Consider the following 19,806-nt stretch of genomic DNA (forward strand, 5'->3'; position numbering starts at 1 on the left):
GTGTGTGTGTGTGTGTGTACGCTGAACTGTAGTTCCTTAATATGTGGATCTGTGTGCATGCATGCATGCATGTGTGTACAACATATACACACACACACATATTTCTGAGACTGGGGTGTGGGTGTATGACTTAAAATATTATTTTTGTATGTGTGATGGCCAAGGAGGTTGCTGGTTGATAGATAGATAGATAGATAGATATATAGATAGATAGATAGATAGATAGATAGATAGATAGATAGATAGATAGATAGATAGATAGATAGATAGATAGATAGATAGATAGATAGATCCACAGTCTCTCTCGCTTTCTCTCCCTCCCTTGCTCATGCGATACACACACACACAAACTCTTGCTGATCTGTAATTGATATCAGATGGATTGTGTTGACCATGTGTTGACCAAGTTGTTAGTTGCTTTAGTCGAGACTGAGAACGGGTGCTGTGATGAAGCCCCACACTCCCTCTATCACACACACACACAGACACACACACACTGTTTGAGGTGGCTGTATGCCAGTTTGGAGAGGTTGGTTTTGCCAGAGTGCTTCTACTGATGAATGCTGATGACAGAGACCCACCCTGCAGTGAGTTGCTTCACCCAAAAGCAGGCCTCCCATTGGCGAATGCTAACGACCCTGAGACACTATCAGAGCAGAGAGGACCAGGGAGGAAGGGCAGTGGTGTGTGTGTGTGTGTGTGTGTGTGTGTGTGTGTACGCTGAACTGTAGTTCCTTAATATGTGGATCTGTGTGCATGCATGCATGCATGTGTGTACAACATATGCACACACACACATATTTCTGAGACTGGGGTGTGGGTGTATGACTTAAAATATTATTTTGTAATTTTTTTTGTATGTGTGATGGCCAAGGAGGTTGCTGGTTGATAGATAGATAGATAGATAGATAGATAGATAGATAGATAGATAGATAGATAGATAGATAGATAGATAGATAGATAGATAGATAGATAGATAGATAGATAGATTAGATAGATAGATAGATAGATAGATAGATAGATAGATAGATAGATAGATAGATAGATAGATAGATAGATAGCTAGATAGACCAAAAACAGTCAGGAAGAACACAAAATGTCCTATTCACCCTATATTAAATATTAATTACCTCAGGTTTTCACAAAGATATGTGTGTGTGTTTCTGTGTGTGTTCGAGAGAGAGACTCTGGGGTCTGGATTACTGGCTTTAATGCCTTCAATGTCGCTGTCTGATCTTGGCTCTAAGCACACAAAAGCCAGGCAACATTTGCACCATCGTTTTCCCATTTTCCCCTGAATGAGACCATTTTCATTTATGAGTTTAATCTGTGAGCGGCTGGGGTCATACTATCCAAACATCCTTACCATGGCCAGGCGGGTGGCACACCGCACACACTCAGCGCCATGACAGAAAACATGATAATGCCCTCGTTCCTGTTTTTGTTTCCAGTAAGGATCATTTCGTGTAGTGTTTAATCGTTGAAGTGTGTGTACAGTAGATGTGTTTCAGTACGTTTCGCTCACGCATTTGTACATGTCAGAGTAAGTGTGTGTTGTGCTGTGAGGATACGGTTGCACTCACAGCGCTCAATGCGGTCCTCTGGGCTGGACGAGGTCTCGTGGTCGGACAGCAGCCCCGACACGGCGAAAATCTTTTTCCCGGCATCCTCCGCGGCCTTCAGCGCGCTCGGCGAGCCAGACGGGATCTGCGCGCCGCCGTAGTCGTACTCTTTCCCCTCCGCGTCTGAGTAGCGCAGGTGGGGCGACGCCTCCACCTCCAGGCAGCCCTTCAGGCGCTTGGCCGGGGTGAAGGCCGACTGGTAGCCCCCGGCGCCGGCCGAGTCCTCGGGAGGGGACGCGAAGGGTCGGAAGGCGCCCACCCCGCTGTGGTTCAGCATGCTGATGGGGGAGCAGTCCAGGTTGGGCGGGGCGAACTGGTGGTGGAGGTGGAGCAGGGAAGGCGGGAACTCCCGGTTGGGGAAGCCGGGTGGCACCGCCCCCTGCCGGTGGTACATGGACGCAAAGGTGTAGGAGCCGTTGTTGAAGGGCAGGTGCACGTCCTTCTCCACAGAAACGGGCACGCCAAAGGGGCGTGGCTGCTGGCAGGGTATGGACGCGTCGCGGCTGGCCTCGGCGGTAGACGCCAGGACCATGAGCGCCGGGGACGCCAGCGGATTGGGGAGGTAGGAGGAGCTCTCCATTTTGAAGGCCGCCCGGTGGAGGTCCATGATGGCGTCCGTGGCGTTAGGGGTCGGGGAGGGAAAGGCGAGGACACAAAAGGGTACCGGGGAGCGGGGTCGCGAACGCAGCCGGGGGTCCACAGCGCCGAGTTCCGCCGACTTTCACTGGCGGCTCATTCTCACGGGGCACCTTCCTGAAAAAAGAGACAAAGCCACCGCTCAGAACCCAGACGCCCCAACAGCAGAGAGTTCTCCCTGCAGATCTGTGCTTTCCATCTCACACGTAAGCTCCTTATTCCCGCATCTCCGTGCAGCCGGAGCGGAACGGCGGCCGCGGCGGCGATGAGATAAGCGCCACCCCACCCCCCCCCTCGGCCCCCCGATGGGAGCGCGATACTGATATCATATCAGCGGCCATCTGCACAGGAAATTTGACTGAATGAATAAATTAGCCACACTTCACCTCTTGACCTCTGCTGTGAGGAGAGACACCCAGAACCCCGTGGGGGATAAGATGGACCGATTGGACGAAACGTGTGAGTGGATTTAATAATAAATCGGCAAGCATTTTATGTGCGCGGGTGGGGGTGGGGCGTTTATCCGACGGCCCGAGAGTTTCTGATTTAAACTTTTTTTTTTTAATTCCCCAATTAAGTGGGACTATTTGGAGATCGTTTACAACGCGATTTGTAATTCTTGAGGAAAATGAAGACATTTGGAATCCATGTGAGGATAATTCCATGTGGGGAAGTTATGTAGCGCTGATGTGCGTATGTTAACATAAGCGCCAACGTTTGTTCACGGGAAGTCGTCAAATTCTCTTACGAAAGTGAACAATGAGTTGAACATAGGCAGCTCCTTCTCCCTGCATGAGAGCGATCAGCTGGTCACGGCCCACGAGGCCCTTTCCTGCCTCCGTATCGAATCGCTCCCCTCGGATCGCCTCCAAAAAATGAGTCCGGCTAGGTGTTGATAGCGAGGTAATACAGTGATAAGTACCTGGATATTTCAATTTTATCATCATTACCATCAGCACCGGGCTGGCAGCGCGAAACTGACAATCCAATAAGAGGACACAGGATATTCCCTGATGGGGAAGAGGGAGAGAGCAGCCTGGGCGGCGCGCTGAGCGGCCACGCGGTCGGCCCCCGACGCCCGTTCACGCCGCATGCGCTCCCCATATATAGTCACACCGCGGCCTGACGATACGGAGGTCGAAAAAGGGCCCACGGCACTCTGAACGGAACCGGCGTGTGATCTTCCCGACCAGATTTTTGCCTTTCGAAACGACGCGGTTATGATATTTCACTCGTCCCGTGGCACTCCCGCCCGTGCCGACGCGTGCAACGCTCCCAGGCTGAGAGTCGCTGATGTGAAATGAGTGGCCTGGCTGCCACCGAACAGAAGCAACGTAAACCGGGGATGTCAAATACCCCGATTCCCCTCCAGAGACGAGAACTAAACGAAGAAGATTTAATATGGCAACAAAAAAAAAAAGATATATATAAATATATATAATAGAAATAGAAATAAATGCTTGTCAGATTTGACTGCAAGGCAATTGGAGCCTGAAACGAGTCAAAGTTTCCGCAGAGGATGTCATTCAAACCGCGGCGAGCAGCTTTCCCCTGTCACTCAGTGTATTTAGAGATTGTTGACAACCGTGAAAGTGCCACTCTTACATTTATTACAAGAGGGAGCAGACACTGTCATTCAATATTCCCAGAAACACACATTTACACACGGACGCACAGCAGAGCCTGCAGAGGCTCTCCGACGCACATCCGAAGTCATCGGAGGAAATCAGATCCCATTCCGCCCGAATTCTGTCCTTTCACCGTTTTTTTTTTCTACATAAACTGAGTGTGGAATTGAAAAAAAAAAAGAAAAGCCTCCAAGATGGGGATCAGGGGCCAGAACCTTTAACCTCTTGACCCCAGGCAGCTCTGCGACTGGCACGGTGCGAGGCGCTCGGCATTGTGGAGGCAGGAGGAAGACGGAGAGCAGGAGGGCAGGCGCGGCCGGCCGCTGGGAGGATGTGAAAGAGAGGTTTAATATGAACGCAGCTCGGGATGTGGGGATAATGAGACTCGGATAAACAGCCAGCTAAATCAATAATGAGTGCAGACACTGGCCTGTATCCAGCTGCACCGAGGTGGGGGGAATAAAAATAAAAATGACAATTTTTACCCCAGTATATGACGATCCATCTCTGAAAGATCGCGTTACAGCGGCTTTTTACGAAATGCATCGGAGCCCGTGGTGATTCATGGCGGACAAAATCGTATTCCAAGTTTCCTGCCCAGACCAGACTATTCATTTCAGGCCTGATGGGCTGTTTGCTCCTTCCCCACCCACCTGGGCCGACTAATTCCTCTCCGGGATCAGGTTATTTGCAAGGTGTCTGGCCGCCGCGCCTGTCCCCCACCCCTGTCCCCTCCGCAGCTGGTCAGCCCTGCCCGGGTCTCGGTAAACACACATTTCCTCCTGGAGGATCGTCAATAATGGATCAGCAGGCGTCTGCTGCCGGGGTCGCAGATGAGGAACTTGTTTAACCTCCGGAAACCTTGCACGGATCCTCCAGACGAAAACGGCACCCCACCCACCCACGCAGCCAGGCTCCCACCCACCCACCCACCCATCCAGGCAGGCAGGCAGGCAGGCAGGCGGGCGGGCCGAGCAGGATGGTAATCAGCTGATAGATATCTGTCTTCAATCGATCTCAAGCAAATGCACCGCTAATGCCTTCGGGGAGGCATCGGAAAATTAACTTAACTTATTTCCAAGCGCTGAAACTCGGATCCCAATAATTGACAAATGGGGAAATAAGAGAACGGAAATATATGTTATAAACCAAACAACAACACACACACACACAAAAAAAAAAACTCATCTCATCATCGTCTCGCGTTTTTTTTTTTTTTTTTTAGAATTGATTTTCCTCTGAGCTGCAAAATAATTACGGGTTTTGAAAGAACTCACTTTGATTTATCCGTAAATTCACAGCGCACCACATGAGAGTAAAATAAAAACAGTAATCTGGAAAAGTTGCGAATAACGAACGTATGAAAATACGCATGCATAAATTAAATATATTGTTCGAACGAATATATTGTAATGGCAACAAAAAAAATACTCTGTTCATTTTACAATCTGCCCGGTCATAAAAAAAGAACGACATTTAGTTCTCGAATTAGGATAAATGGGGGAAAGTGGGGGGTTTAAAAAGGCGAAATTAATGAGGTGAACGAAGAGAATAAAAACTTTAAAAATGACATTAGCCGCGCGTCATATTTTTATTTCACCCTGATTCGGATACTTTTCGGATCTTTCGTAGTGAGGCTGAAAATTCGGAACCAGCATCCAAGGCGCCTTAAAAAAATCACACCGTCAAATATCTATATATTTAAAAAAAAAATACTCTCCCACGCAACATTTCCCCGTGGCGGCGGCGGCGCGCGGCGTGGACCCGTCTCCCCACCATAAAATCTCTAATGTTCCGCTCGGGGACGGAGTGAAAAAGGTACACGGAGAGGCGTGTCGGGGCGCGCGGGGGGCATAAAAGCGAGGGGACACGGGGACTTATCCGCCTCTGTACCTGCCTGTCAACTCGCTTTCTCCCTTTAAACGGTACATTTATTATTGGTGTTATTATTATTATCATCATCATTGTTATTAGAATATTAATTTTAAAAAAAAGAGAGAAGGCGGTGGAGCGCGCGCGCGCGCGGGTGCCCGTTCCTTTCCGCCACGGTGCTCGTTTCAATTATCGCCGTCTGCATGACTAATGAGTTTTCGGTCGAGTGTTTATTAGCTCATCAAAAATATCAACACGCGTGGGGTGGGTGGGGTCTCGGGATTAATTCCCGGACACCGTCGATGAAACTTAACTTGTCGGGTGTGGGTTTGAGGAACTCTGCGCGGAGGGATGGCGGGGGTCCCCTCTCTTTCTCTCTCTTACTTTCTTTCTTTCTCTCTTTCTTTAATTCGACAAGTCCAGATGAAAAGCGCGCCGCCATTGATCCGCGTTCGTTTCCGTTCGGTCCTCGGCCCGAAATAAACCGCTGACGCCGCCGCTGAAAGGACAGAAAGGAAGGAGGGAGGAGGAGAGGAGAGAGAGAGAGAGAGAAAGAAAAATCGAAACGCGAGGAATAAATCACGCGCCGCTTCTCCTCCGGTCCGACCTCCACTTTCTGGCCCGCGTCCGAAGCGCGGCGGCGGGATTTAATCACGGGGGAGTCGGCCCACGCGGTCCCGCGAGGGGTGGAAAAGAAGGACCGTTAGGTGTAAAAATGAAAAAGCAGGGGGTGGGAGAGAGAAAAAAGAAGAGGAGAAGTCGTGAATAAAAACAACTCGTTGTTTATTAAAAAAATCGCTCCGACCACTAAACGTCTGTCCTTCCCCGAGGTCAGGAAAACACGATCAATTTAAAAATAAATATATTTTACATGTAAGAAATCGGAACTACGATGTGATTGCAATGTTTTCCACGAGTGGCAAAAAAAAAACCAAGAAAGAAAATTGTACCAGAATTTAGAAGTGCCTCTAAAATCACAATCTTTAAAACATTAAAACTCCAACTGTTCACCACCATTTACTGGTTTAAAATTAATGGGAAGAACGAAGGACGAAAAAAAAGAAACTTTTTTTTAAATGTGAGCGTGGGGCGTCCTGTGGCTCCACATTTACCGCGAATCGTTCAAAAATTGCGGAACGAGCAGGAATCCGGCGGCCGTGCAGTTTACGGCGGCCGGCGGTGAGCCGCGGGTCTGGGTCTCGGGTGGACGTAAAACAGGTGTTTCGGGGTCCTTCTCCCACTCCCACGCTGCCGGCGTCCTTGCGTCCCTTCCGCCTGCCGAGGCTCCTCGATCAAAAGGCCACGCGTGACATTTACACGGCGCACCCGGCGCCTTCCTCCGCCCCACGCTGTAATTAGCGAGTTAATCGGCGATCGCGGACGAGCTCCACGGCCGCTCCACGTTTACTGTTGATCGGGGCGGATCGGTCGTTTCTAGAAAGTTTTGGGAAAAGTCCGCACTTTTTCTCGCAGTGCGGTGAGCGCGTCTAAAAGTGGAATGATGATAACAACGATGATAATAATAATAATAGAATATGAACAAGCCCCCGAAAGAACCAGCAGAACCAGCGTCCGTCGTGCAGATTAAAATAATAGTAAAAAGAACGGGGCTGGTTTTTCTCACCGCTTCGGTCCCGGCGCAGCTCTCGGTGGGAGCGGGTCCGAGTGCGCAAAGTTCCCGCGGACGTCGCTTCAGCGCGTTCCCCGCCCGGAGCTCCGGCGCGTCCCAAACTTTCTCTCTCTCTCTGTCTCTGTCTCTCTCTCTGTCTCTCTCTCTCTCTCCCCGCCGCCGGAAATCGGACGGCCGCGTCCGCGCTGGAGGGATCCGTCCCGGGGCGCAGCGCTGCGCGCCGTGTGCCGATGAGCAGCGGAGGAAGGCGCAGGAGCAGGAGGAGGAGGAGGAGGAGGAGGAGGAAGGTGCAGTACTGCCGCTCGGCGCCAGGTTCGCTCGGTGACTGACGCGCCGTCCCCAGCCCCCCTTCTCCCCACGGCCGGCGGGGGACGAGCGGGGGGAACAAAAGGCGGCCGCGGCGGACGCAGGTAGGACCCGCAGCTGCCCCGGGGGTCCCGCTACAGCCGGGGCTCCAACTTTTTCTTAAATTCTGCTCTCCCGATTCGTCTCCGAGGACAAGCAGTTATCAGAATTATGTAAATAATAATAACAAGAATAAAACAAAATAACTATAATGATGTTTTATCCTAAGCCAGGAGATCGTTTCTAATCGGCCGAATCAAGACCGCTGCACGGCAGGAGTGTGTTCTGTAGAGTAAAAGCGTGTTTGAAGCCTCCCGGCTTGGGAACTTTTTTTTTTTTTTTCTGACCGAACCCGCTGCAGCGCCACCTGCCGGACGCGGGGGGAAGCGCGGGTTCACCCCCTTTCTCTCGCCCGCCCGGGTCAGGCGTTCCGAGGCGATTCCGCTTTTTATTCTCTCGGCCCCTGCGCCGGGGTCTGAAGAGAGAGAGAGAGAGAGAGAGAGAGAAAGAAGGAGGGACCGAGATGCCGTCTCGAGTGGGGGTCGTGCAGATGGACCCGGGTGGGTTACATTAGCACTCTCTTGTGTTGCTAATGACGGCCGCCGCTGCAGAAGGGAAGAAGCCCATCCGCGCTGCCCCTTTCAAAATCAAATTTCGGACCCCGATCTGTTCACACGTTTGGAAATGGACCGATGTGGATTGGCGGGGGTTGGCTTTGATGACGCCGTCGTCTCTCTTTCTTTTTTCTTTCTTTCTTTCTTTTTTGTCTTTTACTGGCCTTTCTCCATTCTCCAAAGCCCTAATGCGATGGAAACGATTTCACCTTCTGCGCGAACTGTATCGGGTAACAAAAGAGACTCTTCACCGAGACAAAGAGCTGGTGATGATGATGATGATGGTGACTTCACCTTTTAATGGCCCCTGAACGACATGTATTAAGCAAAAACATGATTATTAAAATACGTCTGTCATTCTTTAAAGCCATTTGCAGTAAAGTTTACCTCCTCCTCCTGCGTCCCTGTGCTGCAGGTCCACAGGCCCCCTGACCTTGTGACCTTTACAAGAACCACATATCTCTAAGCAACGACCACTTTGGCCCATATAGGTGATGATTTGGTAGTAGCCTAGTGGGTAACACACTCGCCTATGAACCAGAAGACCCGGGTTCGAATCCCACTTACTACCATTGTGTCCCTGAGCAAGACACTTAACCCTCAGTTGCTCCAGGGGGGGACTGTCCCTGTAATACTGATTGTAAGTCGCTCTGGATAAGGGCGTCTGATAAATGCTGTAAATGTAAAATGTAAATTTTAGCCTTGAAATAATTTTTTAGTACAATGCAGTCAATAATAGTGGAGACACTTGACAATCAAACCCTTTCTGAGAAACCGAAGACGTCAAAAATGTCAAAATGAAGACCACCCCGAATACACTGTGTAGAAAGCCGACGAGTGTTTGAAACGAAATGAAATGCGTGGATTAAAAGCCTCTGTGTAAAAGTCGTGAGGCGGGGTACAGGGGGAGCGTGGGACCTGACGGGGGGTGGGGGGTGTTTTCTGACAATACGGCGGGATGTCGAGAGAGAGAGAGAGAGAGAGAGAGATTTAATGAGTGTCCCTGCACCGTGACTCATTTTCTCGCTCTCCATCCCCGCCACCTGCCACCCGTAATAGTTCCCTTTAGAGGCCCAGCGTGGGCCCCGGCCCCGGGCCCGTCGCCTTCTCATCTTCGCCCGGACTACGCGGCCGCACCCGCGACCACCGGGGTCCTCGCCCGTCTCCGGAGGGCCGTGGGGACGGACGGGGGGAGCGAGAGCGGGAGAGGCGGCGCGCAGCCAGACAGTGCCACATGATCAAAGGGCCCGGAGAGAGGAGGGGACGCGTGGCTCTAAAAAAACCGACTGGCGGCAGACACTCCGGCACTCGCCGCTTTCATATTTAACTAAAGGCCGCGCCTGGCGCGCGTCACCCTCCAACAGGCCCTCGTTTGCGCGCCGGCCTTTGTTCCCGCGTAAGGAAAGGAGAGGCGGCGGAGGGACGGGCTCCACCGACGGCGCTCTAATGCTCCCCCATAAAACCAACGATTTGTTTAATTTAGACGGCGCTCGTAAATGTGTTAATTCCGAAGACGGAACACAAATCTGCCGGGTCTTGTTATCCCATTTGCCGGTCCATTAGTTGGCAAATGATAGAATGACGATTGTTAAGATAGCGAATGTTCGGTCTGTTACTGCCAACGGCACGCCAACATCTGGCCCCTCCGGGAGCGACTGGAAGGGCCCTCGTCACCGGGTCCCCTCCGCCCTGCCGGATGGGCCTGGGGACCGGTTAGGAGTCGACTGTGTCCACCCCATAACTGGGCGCTTGTACATCCGTCCCGTGGTGGACATTTCGGGGCCGAAATTAATTCTTATAAATCCCGCAATCGCAGTTTTGCTCGCCGGGGGCCACTTAATCATGATTTATAAACGAGTCCCGAAACATGCATGTCATTATAAACGGATAGAAGAGTTTAATTCTGCATTAGCTCACAGTGGATAAAAATCCGTAATTGTTTTTTTTTTTTTTTTTTTTTACCCACTCTTCCCTCTTTAATACCCGTGTGATTTAATTCCCCGATTCGCTCCAAAAACAGCGGCGGCGCATTACCAGCCGGTTCACTCGCACCCAGGCCGGCCGGCCCCAGCGCCCGTCCGTCTGGGGAGGGCTCGGCAATTAGGGGACATGCCGGCAAATGCCAGCCGTGACCCGGAGCGCAAGGCAACTGACAAACAGGCAGAGACAAATCAGAAGGTAATTTATAAGCGCGGCGCTAAAATCTCATTATTTGGCCATTCAGATTTAGCTGCTTGCCCAGACAGCGCCATAAATTCATCTGGCCATAAATTATTAAAGGAACAGCCAGTGGTGTAAATCAAAATCAACACTGTTTGTGCAAGGGACGTCGTCTACTCGTCCCCGCCCCTCCCGGAATGGCTCATCGCTTTGCTGTCACTCCCGTGCAAGCGTGTATGTGTGTGTGTGTGTGTGTGTGTGTGTGTGTGTGTGTTGATTGTTCGACGAAAATTAAAACATTTTTCTCAAATGTGAGGAAGACGTCACGGCATCTTGTCACCCGAGGACGAACCCGGCCTGGCTGCTCCTGCAGCGCGGTCGGGAGAGGCGTCTGAGCGGCGGTTTTATCCGACGAGACACTCCTGTTCTGGAATGTCACTTTGCATTTGGATTACCCAGCTGCCATTTTGAGAGGGTTGCCGTAGAGACGCGAGAATGCCTGTAAGTGCAGCACCTTGCGAAGCGTCTGCGGGGAGAAGGTCACTTACATCAATAGGGTTCCGCGCGTCCCCCCCCCGCCCTGCTACGGGGACTGAAGTCCCGGAGCTGAACTTCGCCCAGAGTGCCTCAGATAGTGAACATGTTGGACTGGTGTGGGCCGCCTCCGCTGCGTTCGAAACCAGCAGGAACGACCATTATCCCGTCAATATTTCCCTTTATTAATTCTCTGATGCGTTTTATGTTGGCGCCCTGTGTTCTCAACCGGTGGGGACGTCATGTGCAATCGACACATAATACTTGGTTATTACGGGCAAATATGACATACTGAATAAAAACCAAATGCACATTAGGACATCAGAGATTTACTCTTGAAGGTGAGCATTAAGGTGTGTGTGTGTGTGTGTGTGTGTGTGTGTGTGTGTGTGTGTGTACGTATTGCAGCCTAATGTGTAAGCAGTGGAACAGCGTGTGGAACCATCTTGACATGTCCTTGTGGAGTGATGTCATCCGTGATGGTAATAACTGTAATTATCATCTAAGTGTGGAAAGTCAAAGACATGAATATTCTCGCATCGCGTTGGTTTCACAGACAAATGGTTTCACTTTTTTTTTTTTTCCAAAGGAACAAATGAATCGTAATTGGTCGTTCGCGAGGTTCTGAATTATATACAAATGCTGCTGTTGCTGGGTCACATAATGATGTAAAAAATGAAAAACATGAATATGTTTCACCTCTCCGACGTGCAAAAAAAAAAAAAAGGAAACAAGTAAATGACCGATGTTCGGTTGTACAGAATAATTTCCTTTTTTTACACACAGCAGAATTTGCCATCAGTTTTGATTAGCAGTTAAGTTATTCTTCCACAGCCATGGGATATCTGAGAAATTATTCTTTAATAACGACATAATTTCTAAAGATTAACCCCCTTTTCCTTTATCCCTGATCTGTAAACCTTTGGGAAATTGATCTTGCAAGATTGATGGATGTGCTGTGGAACGGTTTGTCCTTGCAAGTGTGTGCGTGTGTTTCTTTCTTTTTTTTTCTGTGGGATTCTGGCAAGCTCATTTGTTTAATGATGCAATTGTATCACTCACGTGTAATGTCACATTGAACACACTCTGAGGCCCAGAAATTGGATTTTAATAGATGCCAAGCGCTTTGGACTGTACGAACGTCCGAAACGAGGCCTGGCATGGGAATGTGAGATGTGGGAGAAGCCCAGTCCCCACGTATCAGCTGTGTGGGAGAGCAGAGGAAGCCTTGGCGTTGACACTCTGGATATTAGTCGCCTGGAAAGCCAGGGGTCGGCGCACTGGATTTCCATTTCCTTTCCATCTGTTTCAATGACCAACGCCAAACAAGCGCTGAGCACCGTCCTTTTTTTTTCCACTGCGCAGGTTTGTGTGTTTTTGAAGATCAGCAGCATTTAAAGTCAAACGCGTGTCTATGGTCTGACCTGGAAGGAGAGTGTGATGGGGGTCCAGCCTCTCAGAGAACAGTCAATGGTGCTCATTCCACTTCATTAACACTGACACACATTTACTCAGCGCCTCCTACTGAAACATAACATGACATATTAACTATCGATCAGCATTTAGCTTTTCTTCCTAAACCAATAGGCCTGTGCAGCATTAACTGTTTTTATAGCTAGTCTAATGGTAATATATTGAGCGTTAACATGTTCCCTTATAACATTGCATTTATTACATTTGTTTATTACATTGTTATTACAATTATAATAATTTCTCATATTTCATTTGATCGAAAAAGGAAATAATATAATAAATATTTTTCACATGGAAAAAATAAAGATTGCTCAGGTCACCTTGTGTTACCGAAGTAGGAAATATTACATTTAAATAAGCTTATTACATACATTTTATTCAAGTATCATGAATAGGACAGTGTTTTAATGTTTGAACGTGGAGAGAGACGAGTGGCGACCGTTTGGTAGCCTTCTTATACCGTATGTGTGAACATGCATGGGCCTCAGCCCACGGCTAACGAGCTCATCTCCCGGCCTGCCCGTCCCTACGGCTGCCACGGCAACGGGCACCCAGACACCGCCCCTGACCTTTGCCCCTCGCTGAATCTCACTTCTGCCGCGATTACCTGTCCTCTGGGACGCGGCGCGGCGCTCAGCCTTGTGCTATTGAATCATTGATCTTCTTTTACACCCCCCCCCACCAACGCGAAGGCCAGAGACGAGAGAGACTCGGGTGACCTTTGAACTACATCAGTGGCCCTGGCCGGGATGGAAGTTGTCACTGGCAACACAGGGGGGTGTCCTCAGCTGGAACCTTCACTGGTGAAGTGTGATTAGAACTCCCCAAACAAACATGGCCACCGGTATTGAATTCCTGTCAAGCCCATGCAAACCAGTGGTGACAGATCTAATTTGTTTGTCCCGCTGGCGTAATTTAACCTGATACCTTTAAGCAGGAGCCTGAGTGGGAAGAGGCAGCGGGAGGCGGGTGAGGCTCCGAGGGGGTTCCGTGAAACGGGGGGAGAGTAATCTTGGGCGCCGTCCTCTGCTGTCTTCCCCTGGAGAGGACCTTCTGCATCCAACTTCTACAAAGCGTCCATTAGATGCTGTAGAGAGGATCAGGGAGTTAAAGTGCGTTAACCAGGAGGGAAGGGACAGTCCGTACTAAAGACAAAAAAAAAAAAAAGAAACGGGAGAGGAAAAGAGGTCTGAGAGGAGGCACAGAGAGATGGAGTGAGACGGCGGCGGTGGGGGAGAAGGGGCAGCTGTGGACAGCTACAAGATGGAGTAGCAGCATGCGAGAGATAAGCTGTCGCCGCCGAGACAGTGTGTGACAGTCCTGGAAGCGGCGAGCGGGCGCGGGTGTGACAGGGAATACAGAGAGAGGCATTATTGTTTAAATCATTGATTGCTTCTCCCCTCCTCTCGGCAAGTGACGCCTGTGACACCAGAGAGGGGAGAAGGAGGGGAGAGAGAGCGCGGCGGCCAGGCCCGCTCCCCCGCCTTTGTTCTTTCTCCCCCCCCCGTCATCGTCTCTTCCCCCCCCCACACACGTCTCCCTCTCTTTTTCTGAAACAACGTGCGCGCTGTTTACGTTTCATCACACGTGAAGTGTGCTTGCCCAGGGTGTTCAATTGCTCCGCTCTCCCTTCTGACAGGCCTTTGTAATATATCTGCCACCGTGAGACATTAGCCACGCCGCCGAGTAATAAACTTGGTCTTTAGCGCTACAAGACGAAATGCAACAAACTCTTTTTTTTCTTCTTCTTCTTCTTCCTCTTGGTTTGTTTTCGTTGGGGTTTTCCGACGTGAATGGAGAATGAGCCTGTGGATGCTCTGCTGATGGGGGATTGATTTCCCTGCCTCGGCCCGTGATGTTCAGACGGCTCGAGTGGGACGTTGGCACGCTGAAATCATTACATACACCTCTGTGAAGGATGGTAGGATATCAGTTTTTTGCCCTGTAAGTACTTTAACTCCTAACCGCTGTATTCATTTACATTTTTCTTCTGGTAAATACTCCCAAAACATGTAAAACGAGTGCATTCATTACAAAACAGTTATTGGTAGAAAACCGTAAAGAGTTCTGAATCATCTGAATGAAGGAACGGATGAAAGAACCAGCTCAGCTCCCGGCCTGCGCCCGTCCGCTCTCTTCAGCTTGTCCGTTGCCGCCGCCGACTCTGAACCCTGAAAGTGCCGGGCAGAAAGTGGCTAACGGTGAGGTCTCATGACAGCCCGCCCAGCCCCCCCCATCCACGCGCTCTCTTCAGCGCTGACGCACCCACCCTCCGCCCCCCGTACCGCTCCGAGCTCCACGGACCCGCCTGTCGCTCCCCTCGCCCAGAGCCTGACACTCATGACACTCGTGAAATAATTATGAACCAAAAACAGTGCTGACAGCAAACAGCCCGCACCCCTCAATGAAGTGTCAGGCGTGATTAGCATGGCCCCTGCCTCCTCGAACCCCCCCCAGCCAGGGGAAGACAGAGGGAGACGCGGGGAGGGAGGTGGAGAGGAGTGGAGGAAAGCAATGCGACAAGAAAATAAAGAAGACATAGAAAAAGAAGAGATACTGAACAACATGGTGTTTTAAGATTATCGAGCGGGGACTTCTAGAGAGATGAGAGGGTAGAGAAGGACGAGGACTGACCCCTCCAGACACGTGAGAGTAAACTCTAAAAGTGATATTTCTCCACAACATACACATACACATACACACACATACACACATACATGCCGTGACCTTTGTTATTTAGCTGGGAAAGGGCAGAGTCTACACATGAGTGCATGGTGCCTGTGATGCGGGTTCCGGTATTTATATCTTGCATGAAATGGTGTAAACAACATGAAAAGGGATGGTTTGCTAAAGATCATTTTATAAATTATGCAAAATTATTCCTTTTGGCTATAATGATATGTTATTAATTACACACTATATACAGATACTGCATAAATATTTTTTATTTTAGTCTTCAATTTTGGTAAAAATACATGTTAAAAGTAAAATTAAATACACAATTAAATTAGACATAAAATGAAAGGAAACATAATTTTATGTAGGACATAAGTACCATTATAATGCAATTGTGATTGTAATAAACAACATGTCATGTAATTTATAATGAAAGAGGACACCCGATATATGTTCCACTGAGACTGAAAAATCCATCTGACAGAGGTGACTCCTTGACGATGGAGTTGACACCCAACTAACAGAGTTAACATGTCACCCACTCTGGAGAACTGAGACGAAGCAGCTTTAAATAACTAATTATCAACACTGTAATTCAACATGCTTTAGTTTATTTTTAAGTATTTATACGAACCTTTACTTGCCCTGGAACAGAAAAGACCAGATAAGAATTCATGAATTAAGTTAAAAGTCAAGTTACTTTAATATAATATACATAAGTTTTTCAGCGCATCAGAAAGAACAGATCATTTTAAATATTCAAGGTTTTTAAACACATGTCTTAAATGTTTGAAGTTATCGGGTCAAGGCTATTTTAAAGAAAACAAAAAGTTCTTACTTCAAATATACAAATACCTAATACATTTTCTCCAAAAACCTTTAATTACAGTGTTGACCTGTAATTATTTAACATTTTTTGGGCAGGTCATGTCTCAAGAACGGGTTTCAGCATATTGACAAGCACTTACAGACAGGAACTATGGACAAGCAGGATTGGCCGAAGCATGTCGGAGTCCCAGCGCCGAGATTGATAAGTGGCTTTAGAGACTCCCGCTGAAATATGAGAGCCGCGGCTTTGTCTCCAAGAGCGGGGGTGTAAAATGTTGAGTGTACATAATTCTTCCGACAGAGAGTAAATCCCAGAAAAACAACTTGTCTGCTGAGTGGACAGTACATTTCACAGCAATATATTTGGAAATAAATCTAAGATGATCAGCCATGAAACACTCGCGGATGAGGTGGGGCGGGTGGGGGAACTACATGAACGAATTTGTGAGAACGGGATCTCCAGCATCCAAAACAGCAAAATTAACTTAACAGGAAACGCAATTTTTATTGGTCCTTACAGACGCAATCTTGTGACACGTCCTTTCCCGTCTCAAAATGTGTTTAAGAAAAATGGAGAGACATTTAGGGTCATTTAGGGCCGGAAAGTAATGTGTGCATGTATGCGTGTGTGTGTGTGTGTGCATGTATGCATGTGTGTGTGGGACTGCCGGTTGTGCGAGAGTGGCACAGAATGACAGGGTGACACTCGGCTTTGAAGAGTTCATGCAATTTTAATGGCAGACAGCCAGAATCACTGGCTTGGCCCAGGGGTCACCCAATTAACTACAACACTTCACACATTTCCACACACACACACACACACACACACAGAGAGAGAGAGAGAGAGAGAGAGAGAGGGAGAGAGGAAACATGTGGCTTGTGACCTGACATGAGGATGAGTTTTGCACTGTGTGTGTGTATGTGTGTGTGTGTGTGTGTGTGTGTGTGTGTGTGTGTGTGTGTGTGAGTTGGACCACACGCAGAGCTAAACGCACAACACACCACCCCTCCCCTCACCCCTCACTCCCCAGCCTGCTGCTTAATTACTGGCTATTACGCACTGAATGCTTATCGGGGGACGGTCTGGACAAAGAGCTACACAGTCAGTCTTAACAGACAATATTATGTCTTCCAGTTGTCCCCCGGTGCACAGGACAAACCGAGTCTTTAGTGACACAACCTGGACAATGGGGCTCCGTATTGTAATACGTGCAGCCATGAAAGATTGCGTTTTGGTTCAGGAAAGCAAATTTGCTGCTGTCTTCAAAATCACGTTGTTGTCATTTCAACCATCTACGCAGCACATAGTAATACGAGCCAAACTTCCTCCAGGACCATGGTGCAACAGGAAACAAAACAAGGCTACATGAGTGCTGACAGGACTACGCACAGCACAAAGGCTAAAAGTACAAGAAGAAAAACACAAGCGTGGACAGTTCAATGGTGCGGATAACACGTCTGATAAAAACAGTTGCCATTGAACGTGTTAGCAATTCTGTGTCCAGCTTGGTCACCTTGGTCTTCTCTAGAAGAGCAGCAATAGGTTTTCTGAGGCCTCCAGCACAACGCTACCATGTGAAAGTGTAGTGGTGGTCATCGTGAAACACTGCAGCACATAACAGCCTCTGAATTTTACCCATCACCTCAGTGGTACCTTGGTTGTTCCATTCTAGGCCACCACTGGCCCTGAATGGAAAAGCAGTGCCAAGATAAAGAATGGTGTCATGGTGGCCGGTGACCTGTAATTGGAAGGTTGCCGATTCGAATCCCGACCCGCCGATGTGCCATTGAGCAAAGTGCCCACACACTGCTCCCTCAGGGGATTGGTTACTGTGCGCACTGGGTGCTGTGCTGTGTCACATGTGACAACTTATCACAGTCACAAGACAGGTAATTTATTACATGAACACATGATGGGGAAAATACATCTCCAAACAACGACTCGATGGAGAACACGCACAATAAGAGCAGTTTTATGCAGACACACAGGTGAAAACAACCATGAGGCATAATGAAAGTAAAAGTGAAGTGATTGTCATTGTGAAACACTGCAGCACAGCACACGCTGATGCAATGAGATGCTTTTAACCATCACCCTTACTGAGCTGTGGGCAGCCATGGCAGGTGTCCAGGGAGCAGTGTGTGGGGACGGTGCTTTGCTCAGTTGCACTTCAGTGGAACTTTGGCGGCTCGGGATTTGAATCGGCAACCTTCTGATCACGAGTCAGCTTCTGGATTATCCTCTTCTGAAACAGATCATGACAAATAGTCAAATTAATAAATGGAATATTGTAGTGCGAGAGCAGGAGGAGAATACTGACACAGCAGAACCTTCTTACAGAATACAGAAAGGAGAAGAGAGTGTGGATCCAGTGGCTGGGGTCCTCCACACGGGTGGAGGCCGGTCTCTTACCGTGGGAAGAAAGACCCCAATGATCTTCTCTGCTGTCCTCTCCATGCCCCCTCCAGGGTCTTGTCATAAGATGCAGTTCCCAAACCAGGCTCAGGGTGCATGGTGCTCTTCTCAGTCTCTGCAGGAAGCTGAGATGCATCCTGGCTTTCTTGGTGAAAAAGGTGGTGTTCATTAGACCATATTTTTCATCAAACCATATTTTTTGTTAAAAATCTACACATAAAATGTTCTTTGGGTCAACTAGTTTCTCCTCATAATCTGAAACTCAGACCGGGCTCATCAAACTCCATCACCACTTGCTCAGGCTAGGCTGTGGATTCTAATGAAGCGGAAGGCCACTCAGTTGGTCACTCACTATCCATTACCTTGGAGGTGTTAATTGTAGCACCACCACGTGACCCACATTTTATACATTATGTTGTAAATAATCATTTTAAGTTAACAAGGAAGATACCTAACAGTTATTTGAATTGTTTTATTTTTTCCCTAAATCACATTTACAATTCACTGGTATAATTGGAACAGTTTGACTCGTGCATTTTTCTTGTTGCACACGAGAAGATCTTTGATTTCCTTCCCCTGCATTTTAATTATTGGTGATGTGACATTCTGATTGGTTAACTACATGCTACATTTAATAAGTAAGGACATTTTTGTCAAAATAATAAAATGGATATGGACACACCCATAAACATTTACATTTACAACATTTATCAGACGCCCTTATCCAGAGCAACTTACAGTCACTAGTTACAGGGACCGTCCCCCCCTGGAGCAACTTGGGGTTAAGTGTCTTGCTCAAGGACACAATGGTAGTAAGTGGGGTTTGAACCTGGGTCTTCTGGTTCATAGGTGAGTGTGTTACCCACTAGGCTACTACTACCCATACAGCATTTACCAGACGCCCTTATCCAGAACGTCTTACAATCAGTAATTACAGGGACAGTGGTCAATAGTAGTAAGTGGGATTTGAACCTGGGTCTTCTCATAGGCAATTGTTTTACCCACTGGGCTACTACCACCCTGGGCCATAAACAAAGGATGGTAGTAGCCTAGTGGTTAACACACTCGCCTATGAAGACTCAGGTTCAAATCCCACTTACTACTATTGTGTCCCTGAGCAAGACACTTAACCCTAAGTTGCTCAGGGGGGGAGTGTCGCTGTAACTTCAGGTTGTATGTCACTCTGGATAAGGGCGTCTGATAAATGCCATAAATGTAAATGTAAATTCATAAACGTTAGTTGTGCCTTATTCTTTATGCTTTACGTTACATTGTCAATTCAGGACCCAGGTTGCACCTCCTCTGTTCCCACCACAGTCGCCACAATGCAATATGATCCAAGAAGAGCTGATCTTGCTGCATCCGATGCTTT

The 19,806-nt window shown here is 48.5% G+C and overlaps 1 protein-coding gene across 1 annotated transcript; it reads right to left on the bottom strand.

Moving 5' to 3' along the window:
• Positions 1-1,583: 1,583 nt before the first annotated feature.
• LOC114774321 (E3 ubiquitin-protein ligase Rnf220-like) lies at positions 1,584-5,655 on the bottom strand (the record flags this gene model as incomplete). Its single annotated transcript, XM_028966245.1, has 2 exons — positions 5,616-5,655; positions 1,584-2,375 (listed from the first exon to the last, which is right to left on the bottom strand). A coding segment is annotated over exon 2 (646 nt), but the record flags the coding sequence as incomplete, so codon positions are not given.
• Between the last annotated feature and the right edge of the window lie 14,151 nt (positions 5,656-19,806).

The sequence above is a fragment of the Denticeps clupeoides genome, unplaced genomic scaffold (assembly GCF_900700375.1).
Source record: "Denticeps clupeoides unplaced genomic scaffold, fDenClu1.1, whole genome shotgun sequence".
Taxonomy (NCBI): Eukaryota; Metazoa; Chordata; class Actinopteri; order Clupeiformes; family Denticipitidae; genus Denticeps; species Denticeps clupeoides.